We start from the raw sequence: 13,446 nt of genomic DNA on the forward strand, positions 1-13,446 counted from the left end.
AACATACAATACAAACGGAATTTCCTCCTTTAACACTGCTGCAAGTAATTAAAGCACCAAACACATGGTCACACACATACAGTACCAAACAAAAGTTTCATCATTACTATTTCTTACATTTTAGAATAATAATCATCATCAAAACCATGTAAAAACACAAATAGAAGTATGGGAATTAATATATGCATTGACCACAATGCTAAAAACATATCAAAACTACAGTATATTATATATAAGCTTCTTTAAAGTTGCCACCCTTTATTTTGATTCCATCTCTCCAACTTTATGAGGTGCATCCTGAGATGCTTTTAAACAGTACTGAAGGAGTTCACTTGTTGACTGGACAATTGCTGAATGCTGTTCCTATACTATCCGCTCCAGCTCATCAATTTCATCCAACTTTATTAATTACAACTTTAGTTTTGTAAAGCAGTTTTACATTGGCACAATATATGCATCTTCAAAACTAAACTTGAACGCATTTAAGCATAAACCTTAAGTCCTTAACCTAAAGTAAACTGTGTTCAATCTTTAGACTGGTGCTGTTTGTTTATGATGAGAGAATATGGCAGAATTTAAACTCCTACAGAGAGTTACAGTCAACTCTCAAATAATCTCATAATGCCTAATCCCATCAGGACAGGAGAGTCTGTGTGCAATAGAAAGTGTGCTTGACAGAAACATGAGAATGTCCCATTGCACAATCACCACATTCCATCAGCGTACATTCACCTCTCCTGCCCATGCCTGTCTATTATGCTGTCTTTCATCTCAAACACTTATACACCTGCCATAATTCAGACTAGTACACTGGGTATCTGCATGCACAAGAAATCTGTTCCTTTCTAGTACAAGACACTATACAAGCAAAACAAGTCTGGTATTGCTTTATGAATCAACCATTTCAGAAGTTTTACCGAGAAACAAACTGAACTCTTTCGTGAAAACTTGTGTCACAACAGCAAATTAACTCTATGAGAACATAAAAAAATAAAAAATAAAAAAAACAATGCATACTTTTGTCTTCACACTTTCAACTCCATGTTCAGTCCAAAATGTTGTGCAACTCACCTGTTATGTAGGCAAGGTTCGGGTTTAAGGTCTGAGTGCTCGCTCCCTGTCCCATATTCCTGCCCTGTACCCCCAGGGCCGTCCCGGGCCTGTGGCAGGGAGGGCAAAACACAGTTCCACTACTCCCACCGCAGAGGTACATACGCTATGTAACTGTAGATGGCTGAGCTTACACTAGTATGTTTGTGGATCCTTTCGTCCCTCCTTCTTCATGTCTCTGTTTTAGTCATTCTCTCTCTCTCTTAGTCAACAAGTCAGAAAGGTCCCTCCCTCTCGGCAGCCCTGACTTCATAAATAAGATAGGCTGCATGTCTGAAGTATGTCAGCTGGTCGGGATGTCGGTCATTCCCTGCAGCATACTTTTCAGAGAGAATGTTCACAGGACACGACTCCAGAGGCACCAGAATAGTAGATATCGGAGAGGGGTCTCTGGGGTCTTGACCTCTGCTGCAACACCTTTATTTCTCATAATGCATTAGACGGTGAAGTGTAACCTGAGAGCAGCTGCAATACGAGCTGGTGCAAGATGGAGTGCTCAGCTGCCAGGAAGTGACATCATAAAGGCCTCAAATTACAAGGAGAGACAGACAGATAGTGAGGCAGTGACATAGGTTTGTGTGGCCCTGATTATTTATGTGTGTGGGAATGAAATGAAGAATACATTCACAGTATTTACTTACACAGATGCGAAACACCTAGGTGTAACCGAAACGGGAGGGAAAATTCCAGACAGTTGTGGTAATTAATAAGGCTGTGCAATCCAGTTGCAATGTGGATGGTGTAGCATAAATTTTCTCATTTACTACTATCTTCTCACCAACCTGCTAATTTTCTCACAACTAATGAGAATATGCAAACTTATACATTGGTGGTGCTTGCCCGTGACAAACTCACCACCACAATCCAGGGGGAGGGAGGGGGTTTGGATGGTTGCCAGGTCAATACCATGCAGTTACTAAGATGTACTAAGGCTTTGTGGGTGGGTTTGTGGTAGGGTTTTCTGGGTGGTTAGCAGCCCATTGCAAGATGGTAGCTCACTCACCAAACTCAAAGAACCCCCAAGTCTCCATGATATTCTGGTTAGAGGTTGACCAATATATTGGTTTTGCTGATTAATCAGTGCTGACAGCTACTTTTGGAACTATCCATTATCGGCAAGAATTAACGCTGAGGGGGCCTGGGTAGCTCAACGAGTATTGATGCGGACTACCACCCCTGGAGTCCCGAGTTCAAATCCAGGGCATGCTCAGTGACTCCAGCCAGGTCTCCTAAGCAACCAAATTGGCCCGGTTGTTAGGGAGGATAGTGTCACATGGGGTAACCTCCTCGTGGTCGCTATAATGTGGTTCTAGCTTGTGTGTGGATGCCGCGGAGAATAGCGTGGGCCTCCACACGCGCTACGTCTCCGTGGTAACGCGCTCAACAAGCCACACGATAAGATGCGCAGATTGACGGTCTCAGACGCAGAGGCAACTGAGATTCGTCCTCCGCCACCCGGATTGAGGCGAGTCACTACGCCACCATGAGGACTTTGAGCGCATTGGGAATTGGGCATTCCAAAAGATTTAACGCTGATAGTTTGCCGATTCTGATGTACAACTGCAGCCTCTGGAGGTGAAATTTTAACAATCACAGACACCTCAGAGGATTTACTGTGTATAAATTTGTAATCAATGAAAATCAGCTTGTTTATATGGACACCAGGAAGCCATTTACTGACAGAACGCTGCTTAAGATGCAAAAGAGAAGTTTGCGTTTACATGCTCTGTGTTAACGGTTTAATAATTACTTCTGTATACATGCAGCTCGGTCAGTAAGCCACTTTCTCCACAGCAAAGAGGATACAACCTAATTTTCCTACGATGCTGGCATTAATAACAAACAGGGCATACAAGAAAGACTTGCTTTGCTTTATTTCCAAATATTCCACAGTTGTTGTTGGGACTCATTTCAGCATTGCACTGTAATAATGGGATTTCCCTCTTACATCACTCCAGGATTCCCCCATAGTACTATATGTGGACGTGACAGATAGTACTCAATATCAAAATTGTGTGCTCTAGTTGATTGTGTGTGTATACGTGTGTGCAATTGTTTCCTTTCTCACTGTACTCCCAAGAAATGTTAAATTTTCACCATGTTGACTTGTTTATACAGAACGCAGTCCTGCATCCTATGAAGTCAGTTTTAGGGCTTGACATTAACGCTTGTCCGCTTGTCTGGGACAAGTGGGTTTTTGAAGGGGCAAGTGAAAAAGAATTTTCATCCTCAAGCGCAAAATTAATAATCATTCTTGCACGTTTCATGTTCAGAATGTGGGGAATTCCCACACACATTTATTCATTTAAACATTTAGCTGAGAATCAATAAACCAATCCAAACAGATGAACAATCAAATTATCGTCTTCGCATAAAACTGTAATTCCAGAATCTGCGTGAATAAATCAGCTCTTCTGCGTCCCTCTCTCTCCCTCTCTCGTGCAGCAGTTATTTGAACACTTTGAAATTAGAGTGAGTGCACGCAGCGAGGAAGTGCATTTTGTCGCAGATTTACTGAACTTAAGATGTTACAGATCTATAAACCTGGTTATCGACATGAGTGGCATCGTACCAAGTCTCTGTAAGTGAGCGATGCGATAAAACTATTGCTCCTGTTTTTATTCAAATCTGTCAACATTGCAAGCGCACAACAGCCTAGCTTCCATCCACTTTTTGCGCTATTTTGTTATCGACAAAGTGAAAATGCGTAAAACAAAATTTACTGCACTATGTCCCGCATATTTGTCCAGCAACTGAACTTGGTTGTCATCTAAAATTAATTTTAGTGTCATATTGCAATTTACATGTTCTGAAGAAGCTCAGCAAATGCGATCCGAGGTAAACGTTTTAAAATGTTCAAAAGCTCATTTTCTGAAAGTGAGCTCAACATTGGACAAATAGTTCTGATAGTTTATAGTCTTGAAAAAAGTGTGAGAATGTCATTCAGCCAACTTTTTTTGTCTACAGAACAGGGTAAAGCTAATTTAAGTTTGTGTAAAAAAAGGCATATATAGGTCTAAATATATAGAATTTTTTTTTTTTGTTTGGTAATTTAATTTAATTTAATACAGGGAATTTTGCCGGCATTTTTTCAAAAGTATAAACAATAATTTTTATAGAATTGGGCTATATGTTAGTGTTCCAAAAAAAGCACACTGATGTTTTTCCTCCTAGTATTGTGTATTTATTTATAATTAAAAACATCTTTGTGCACAGAAATTATATGTTTTTTGTATTGTGGGCTAATTCCGTGACTGCCGTCTATTATTTTGAATGGTGTGGAAAAACAACTTTAATAAATAAGCGGATGTCTAACATGATTAAATTAATCACAAACAGTGACCATTCATTTGTTCTTCGTGCACTTGTCAATGTGCATGATACGAGATTTGTGTTGCCACTCCTGGAAGTGTCATGTTTGCAGCATCAGATCTATATGCCGTTAAGATCAATTCATAATAACGAACAATAAACTGGCTTTAAAGGCTGCATACCTTGTCGTCATGATGAACACAGGCTAACGATTGGGGTGAACTCTGTCATGTGACACTACATTTTTGCATTAATGCCAATTTTCTCGACAAAAAGGGTTTCCAAACCAGTTTTTCGTGACATTTTAAGTATTTATGCGCTAGAGTTAAACGGAAAAATATTATGTCGACATTTGTGACATCAGCTTTATTTTGATGCGCTAAAATTTTTTCGCAAAACATCCTTGGATGGAAACATAGTTATTGTTGGAGCAATCTATTTTGCCACCTTTCATGTTGTGGCGCTCTCTCATAACTCATAATACAGCACATTTGACAAGAAAAGCAGAAATTGCAAAAATGATTTTTGTAATGCTACCAGAATTACTCCGCTGAAGGGTGAAGAGCAGGGTTTCCTGCACCGCTTCCCAGCAGCAGCACTGCGCTGCGCTGCTCCTGATTCTCCTGTGACATGGCAAAAAAATGATATCCAAGTTGTGAGCTTGCAGTCTGAAATAAATGTGATGAGATAAGAGTGCGTGCCTCGAATTTGCGTGGGGCTTAACGACCAACCGAAATAGAATCAAAAATGTGACCTTGAGCGATTATTAAAATGCAGGGGGGCTCCACAAACTGCTCGTATGCATCTCTGTTTTGAGCAGGTGGTTCTTTGCCCGCTCCACGAATTTCATCTCGTGCTTGCGATACCAGATGTGCTGCGTTAGATTTGGTTTGGTAACACTGAGTTTGTTCTGCTTACAGCTCTGCAAATTTACTTTATACGTTACACAAATCTAACATAATCCTATGACACCCGTTCTTAGTAGACAAAAGAGGAAATTAGAGCATTTCAGCATGTTTGGAATGAGGTGCTCATTCAGAGGCTGTTGTTAATGCAGGGCAGTACAGTGCGACAGTTTTGCATGCATTTGCAATTAAAAAACATAACATGCGAATAGATGTGTAAACCCATTTGCACATTTGCAATAAGTTTAGTTTCTAGTAGGGGTGTAAATCTGCAATTTCATCACGATCCGATCTTATATGGATTCTCTTAGCCAGCGATCCGATGTTTGCCGATATCATTCGATTCCACTTTCAGTCTGCCACGATACGATTTTGATTCAATTCAGGGGCCTGTGATTGATATTAAGATATTATGAGCCTATTTTAAATTATATATATATATATATATATACACTATATTGCCAAAGGTATTTGCTCACCCATCCAAATAAATGAATTCAGGTGTTCCAATCACTTCCATGGCCACAGGTGTATAAAATGAAGCACCTAGGCATGCAGACTGCTTCTACAAACATTTGTGAAAGAATGGGCCGCTCTCAGGAGCTCAGTGAATTCCAGCGTGGTACTGTGATAGGATGCCACCTGTGCAACAAGTCCAGTCGTGACATTTCCTCGCTACTAAATATTCCACAGTCAACTGTCAGTGGTATTATAACAAAGTGGAAGCGATTGGGAATGACAGCAACTCAGCCACGAAGTGGTAGGCCACGTAAAATGACAGAGCGGGGTCAGTGGATGCTGAGGCGCATAGTGCGCAGAGGTCGCCAACTTTCTGCAGAGTCAATCGCTACAGACCTCCAAAGTTCATGTGGCCTTCAAATTAGCTCAAGAACAGTGCGTAGAGAGCTTCATGGAATGGGTTTCCATGGCCAAGCAGCTGCATCCAAGCTATACATCACCAAGTGCAATGCAAAGCGTCAGATGCAGTGGTGTAAAGCACGCCGCCACTGGACTCTAGAGCAGTGGAGACGCGTTCTCTGGAGTGACGAATCACGCTTCTCCATCTGGCAATCTGATGGACGAGTCTGGGTTTGGTGGTTGCCAGGAGAACGGTACTTGTCTGACTGCATTGTGCCAACTGTGAAGTTTGGTGGAGGGGGGATTATGGTGTGGGGTTGTTTTTCAGGAGCTGGGCTTGGCCCCTTAGTTCCAGTGAAAGGAACTCTGAATGCTTCAGCATACCAAGAAATTTTGGACAATTCCATGCTCCCAACTTTGTGGGAACTGTTTGGGGATGGCCCCTTCCTGTTCCAACATGACTGCGCACCAGTGCACAAAGCAAGGTCCATAAAGACATGGATGAGCGAGTTTGGTGTGGAAGAACTTGACTGGCCTGCACAGAGTCCTGACCTCAACCCGATAGAGCACCTTTGGGATGAATTAGAGCAAAGACTGCGAGCCAGGCCTTCTCGTCCAACATCAGTGTCTGACCTCACAAATGCGCTTCTGGAAGAATGGTCAAAAATTCCCATAAACACACTCCTAAACCTTGTGGAAAGCCTTGCCAGAAGAGTTGAAGCTGCAAAGGGTGGGCCAACGTCATATTAAACCCTATGGATTAAGAATGGGATGTCACTTAAGTTCATATGCGTCTAAAGGCAGATGAGCGAATACTTTTGGCAATATAGTGTATATATATTTGATTGTGGTGATTGAGGTGGATGGGCTACAGCAGCAAAAGACCCCTTCGGTACCACTCCTGTCAGCCAAGAACAGAAGGCTGAGGCTGCAGTGGGCACAGGCTTACCAAAACTGGACAGTGGACAATGGGGAAAACATCACCTGGTATGACAAATTGGGATTTCTGCTGAGGTACACAAATGGTAGGCACACTGCTGCCTCAGTTTTTTGTTCTTGACTGACAGAAGTGGTACCCTAAGGGGTCTTCTGTTTTTGTAGCCCGTTCACCTCAAGGTTCAACATGTGCATTCTGTGATGCTATTCTGCTCACTACAATTATACAGAGGGGTTATCTGAGCTACAGTTGCCTTTCTGTCGGCTCGAACCTGTCTGGCCATTCTCCGTTGACCTCTCTCATAAACAAGGTGTTTCCGTCTGCTTTTTTTCCCCCTCACCATTCTCTATACACTCTAGAGACTGTTGCACGTGAAAATCCCAAGAGATCAGCAGTTACAGTAATACTCAAACCAGCCCGTTTGGCACCAGCAATCAAGCCACGGTCTAAATCCCTTAGATCACATTTTTCTCCATTCTGGTGGTTAATGTGAACATTAACTGAAGGCTAAATACTAGAGCGAACTGGGATGGTGTTGAAAGCTGAACTGAAGTCCACAAAAAGGATCCTTGCATATGCCCCTAGTCTGTCCAGATGTTGCAGGATATGATGCAATCCCATGTTGACTGCATCATCCACACACCTGTTTGCTCAATAAGCAAATTGAAGGGGATCAAGTAAGCATCTAGTGATGTCCTTCAGGTGGGCCAACACCAGTCTCTCAAATGACTTCATGACCACAGACGTCAGAGCTACAGGTTTGTAGTCATTAAGTCCTGTAATTTTGGGTGTCTTCGGGACAGGGATGATGGTGGAGTGGTTGAAGCAGCAGGGAAATTCACACTGCTCCAGTGATCTGTTGAATATCTGTGTGAAGATGGGGGCCAGCTGGTCAGCACAGAATTTTAGACAAGTGGGTGAAACACCATCTGTGCCCTGTGCTTTCAATGTCTTTTGTTTCCAGAAGACCCGGCACACATCCTCTTCACAGATCTTACGTGCAGGTGAGTAGCAGGGGTTTTTTTCTGGTAAAAGAGTAGCTTCTTTTACTACTCTACTCTCTTTTGTCAGTGTGTTTCTGGCCTGATTGTACAAGATTTTATCCCCACTTCTGTATGCATCATCTTTGGCCTGATGAAGCTGCCTGAGTTTTGCTGTAAACCATGGTTTGTAATTTCTGTATGTTAAATAAATCCTAGTAGGGATGCACATATCCTCAAAGAAACTGATATATGATGTATCTGTGAGCTCGTCCAGATTGGTGTCTACAGCCTAAAAATCACTCCAATCAGTGCAGTCAAAGCAGGCTTGTAATTCCAGCTCTGCTTCATTGGTCCATCTCTTTACAGTCCTTACTAAAGGTCTAGCTGATTTAAGTTTCTACCTGTAGGTTGGAAGAAGATTAACCAGACAGTGATCAGAGAATCCCAAAGCTGCTCTTGGGACAGAGCGATATGCATCCTTTAATGTTGTGTAGCAGTGATCCAGTATATTTCTGTCTCTGGTGGGGCATGTAATGTGCTTTCTATATTTTGGCAGTTCACGGGTGAGGTTGGCTCTGTTAAAATCGCAGAGAATAATAAGTGAGTCCAGGTATTGTTATTCCGTGTCTGTGATCTGATCAGCCAGCTGTTGCAGCGCTTCGCTCACACACGCTTGTGGAGGAATATAAACACTCACCAGAATAAATGAGGAAAACTTCACACAGCAAGTAGAAAGGCAGTTGATAAAGAGCGCTTCCAAATTAGGAGAGCACATCTTTAATGTTGTTACATCTGTACACCAACTTTCATTGATGTAAAAGCATGTTCCACTGCCACTCGTTTGCCCCGTTAAATCCACAGTACGATCCACTCAGAACAGCTGAAAGCCTGACAGATGTAACGTGCTGTCCGGAATGGCTTCACTCAGACAGGTTTCTGTGAAGCTAAAGGCAGCAGAGTTTGAAAAGGCCTTGTCTGTATGGGTGAGGAGATGTAGTTCATCCATTTTGTTAGGAAGAGAGCAGAGATTCGCTAGATGAATACTCGGCAGTGCTGTTCGAAAGCCGCACTGTAGGAGCTTGACCAGTGCGCCAGCTCACTTCCCTCGCTTGTGCCTCATAGCGCACTTGAACAACACAGCTGTGCCTACGACCAGTGTTGTAGTACTTGAGATCGGTCTTGAGACCACTTTTTAAAGGTCTCGTCTCGGAATCAACCGCATTTTTACTTGGTCTTGTCTCGGTCTCAGACAAAGAAGACTCGGGATTTTATTTCAAGACCTGTCAAGACCACAACTGCGGGGATATCACTAAATTGCCTGTGCATTGTCTGATTTATTTGTTATCATCATTACTGTGATTGGATGTAAAATTTCCTGCTTCAAATGCAAGTAATAACTTGACTCATTTCAAATTTTACATTTTTGTTACTGTAAACGGCTGTCACCCCTCCACACCCACTGCATACGTACTCCAAGAAAGTGAATGCGGGAGACAGGAGAAGAAACTGTGGCTGTCAGAGATTTCAGACAAATCTTCTGTAATACAGTCTGGCTACCTAAACCAGTGTTTCCCAACCACTGTGCCCACTAGTGTTCTGTGATAGATCGTCAGGTGTGCCATGGAAAATTATCAAATTCCTCAAAATAAATAAATACTGTTTTTTTTCCGGTATTTTAGTGAAGGCATAAAGATGGCAGAAGAGGTTTAAAGTTGCCAATTTAGTATAATTTCCATTACAAAGTATTTTATGCAACCAGTTTAAATATTTTGTCCATCATAACATTACTGTTCTAACAAACTCTAGTCTGTTGTCAAACGCAACTCCTCACATGCTCACAAAATGATGCTTCATCATCACACTTGTAGTAAAAAACATACGGTCAGTGAACCAAATGTATGAATAGAATACAACAGGTGTATTCTTTTACTCAAAGACTAAAAGCTGTTTATTTGTACACAGCATAGAGTTACAGATGTTATGAACAGATGTGGCTTACTTGTCACATTTCTCTAATGAAACATAAAAAGCACATTCTCCTGTTTTAAACAAGTCCAAAAACACTGTGATACGATGTGTAGATTTTGAGGTACTGCAATCTTCAAGGAGCGCGTTTGACATCTGAACCAGTGAATGGAGGCCAGGCGGCTGCTCTCGGGTCCTAGTGCCTGCCACATCCAACCTCTCTCAGTGTGACTTATTTACTTTTTTTCTCTCCATCAATGATGCGATTTTGACCTGGTGCGACTTATATTCAGGTGCGACTTTATTTCCCTAATATACAGTAAATAAATAAAAAATGTATTTGCTGTGCCATTGCGAGAATTAATTTGCAAGAACAAATCTACAAATTGGAAAAGACACAAATTTGTTGGTTTTTCATTATCCAATTAGCGCTCTTGGCATCTGTGCAGGTGCAGGTGCATGACATCACACAATCTTGCCGGCACCCAGGAAGTGATAAACATTCAATTTTATTAAATAATATCGATAAATGAGTCAAATTCCTATATTACATGATATTAAAGCTTGTTTAACAAACATAGCAGAGTAGAAGGTGTTCAAAACATGGTAAAATATACTCTCTTTTGATAATCGTACACCTGTAGCACAAATGCTAGCGTTGCAAATTATGAATTGGATTGATAGGAGACATCTCTGGTCAAATACCTGCTAAGCTAACGGAAGCGTTGCAGTTGTTTCCTTAAATGTCATCTTCCGAGCATCTGGCATTGGAATGCCTTTAGTCGGAGATCAGAGATATCAAGTAGAATATCCCACATCCGATTTGAATGGAATGCAGCATCTGTACCTAAACTCATCTTTACCCCTCACCCAAAAGATTTAGCGAGTATTAGCTATACATATTAGCTACCTAGGTATTTACTTTTTTAGGGCGCTAGTTTCAGTTGCTTGCCAGCTATTTGTCACCTAGCTAGGTGTGCAAGCTACCTAATTTAGTTAACATATACTGAGGGATGTAGCTAATGCAGTGTTAACTTTGAGAGAGATTGAGCGGACAGGGCATGTAGTGACAAATTGTTGCTCCCAAGTTACGTTTTTGCTTGTGATAAACAATGAGACAGGCCACATAAAGCTATGTAGCTAATGTATATAAAGTTACGTTACATCAACATTAGCTAATGTCAGCTCCAGCATTAACACTACATGCCGTGGTAACGCTCCCTCACTTGGGTGAGGGAGCTAGAGATGTGACAGCAGAGAGTGGAGACAGAGTAATGCGCCTCCACTTATATGAAAAATTGACATTTTAAATAGTCTGCTTTGCTTATGTTTGGCATTCTTTGTTCTATTCTCTAGATTTAGTTATGTGGTTAGCAAATTGCACACATTTATACAAGGCTTGTTGTTGGTTCAAAAACAACAAAAAACTTACTATACTGTTTAAGAAAAGACAGAGTAAAGTGAAGACTTCATTTAGACACAAGTATTGAATAATTGTTTGATATATTCTGTAATTAATGATGGTTTCTAAGGGAAGAGTCATCCAGAAAACCTGATGCAATGCTTGCACAAAATTTTTATTGTTTTAGGTAGATGGTAAAACTTAGAAAAAGAGTGTTGAATAAAGATGGTTAAGTTAATTTCAGCTCCTTAGTGTTTGTTTGTATTTGTTTGCTCATAGAAAACAAAGGAAAATTCACACACATAAAATTCACCTCTGCAATGACTTTTGATTATTTTATCAAGACACACACACACACACACACACACACACACACACACACACACACACACACACACACACAGAGACACAGACACACACACACAGAGACACAGACACACACACACAGAGACACAGACACACACACACACACACACACACACACACACACACACACACACACACAAGGCAATAAGAGGTGAAGATGAATCTTCATTTGTATTCTGTGGGTGTTTCATGGGAATGTGGATCTTTCAGATCAGTTTGAGGAGTGCCTATGGTTAGCATGTTACACATTTTTCGTAAGTGTGTCATGCAGTGTGGGACTCGCACTGGTCTGGTTTTGGTCTTGACATGGTCTTGATGCACTCTGGTCTTGGTCTTGACTTGGTCTCGGTTTAGGTGGTCTTGACTACAACACTGCCTCCGACTAAAATGTCCAGCAAAACATCTCAATAGTCAAAAACGGGGAAAAGATTGTCCGATATGTGCTGCCGAATGTTCAGCAGTTCATCCCTGGTAAAACCGATTGGAAAAAAAATTACTAAACAGGACAAACAAACAAAAACAACAAAAGAATTGGAGAGCTCCACACCGAGGCTGCCATCCGTGGCACCATCTTTAGAAGCACAAACAATGTGGTTATAATGTACAAAATAGTTACGCACAGAAGTTTAATACTTAGGGTTTGGGGTTTCTTCTATGATGATAAACTATATGTATATTAGTGGATACTGAGTTGAAAGAGTGGCACATGAACTAATGGACCAGTGATTTCTATTAGGATTTTAACTGAAGTAGATCCCTCTGAATATGTGGAACCTTGAGGAGGGAGTCTTGCAGACAGGACATGATGTGGCTCATGTTATCAGTGTGTTTGGGAGTAAGGGATAGAAGAGAGCTGGAGCTATGAGACATGGGAGGACTGAAAAGCAAAGCTGGCTGTGTTCAGTGCCAGTCAGAGCCAGGTTTTCCACTGAAACACACTCACACTCACACTCACACTCTCTCTCTCTCTCTCTCTCTCTCTCTCTCTCTCTCTCTCTCTCTCACTCTCACTCTCACTCTCACTCTCACTCTCACTCTCACTCTCACACACAGAGCTGTGCAGGGATAAACCCACACAAGCTGTCAGGAGATGAAACCCAGACTAGAGGTTAAATGACACCAACCCCACCAAAAAAATAACAAGATCATTAAATAGGACACTCGGTTAAATACTCTTAATTTAATTATTATTTAAAAGATTTGGCAAGTATGCCACTAATAAAGAGAGAAAAAACTGCTCCAATAGTGTGCACTTTACATAAACACAGCAAACATCTTTGCCAGGGGAGTGCGTTAATGGTATGAGTAAGCTGTGCAAGCATTTAAACACTTGAGTTAATTACAGCGCGCAACAGCAACACTCCCATTTTCAGTTAAACAGAATTACATAAAAGTAGAAACATTTTATTAGAGAAAATAAGATGCAAAAATTCTGCACTTGTAATTCATCTTTAGGAATATCCCAAAAGCAGACAGGGAACTGGTAACAGAACTGGTAGAACATGATGCTCGCAGCGGGTTCACAGGTTCACTTCTCAGGGAACACTGCTAAAATGTACTGCATTATATAAAAAATAATGTGTAAAAAAAAAAAAAAAAAAAAAGGAA

At 41.3% G+C, this 13,446-nt stretch overlaps 1 protein-coding gene across 7 annotated transcripts in view; it reads right to left on the minus strand.

Moving 5' to 3' along the window:
• LOC127420688 (phosphatase and actin regulator 4A-like) overlaps positions 1 to 13,446 on the minus strand; it is a 108,924-nt gene that overhangs the window by 73,351 nt on the left and 22,127 nt on the right. For 2 of the 7 annotated variants that reach the window (XR_007893847.1, XM_051663152.1), the window contains exon 1: positions 1,072 to 1,461. The exons of 1 other annotated variant lie outside the window; for it this stretch is intronic. Coding sequence is in view for 5 of the 6 variants with exons in the window: in XM_051663152.1 (XP_051519112.1) it covers positions 1,072 to 1,213 (142 nt within the window). In the remaining variant the exon portion in view is untranslated. Of the gene's footprint in view, positions 1 to 1,071; positions 1,462 to 13,446 lie in introns of those variants that run through there. 4 more of the 7 variants (XM_051663156.1, XM_051663155.1, XM_051663157.1 and 1 more) reach the window with 4 other exon arrangements.

Source organism: Myxocyprinus asiaticus, chromosome 30, assembly GCF_019703515.2.
Source record: "Myxocyprinus asiaticus isolate MX2 ecotype Aquarium Trade chromosome 30, UBuf_Myxa_2, whole genome shotgun sequence".
Taxonomy (NCBI): Eukaryota; Metazoa; Chordata; class Actinopteri; order Cypriniformes; family Catostomidae; genus Myxocyprinus; species Myxocyprinus asiaticus.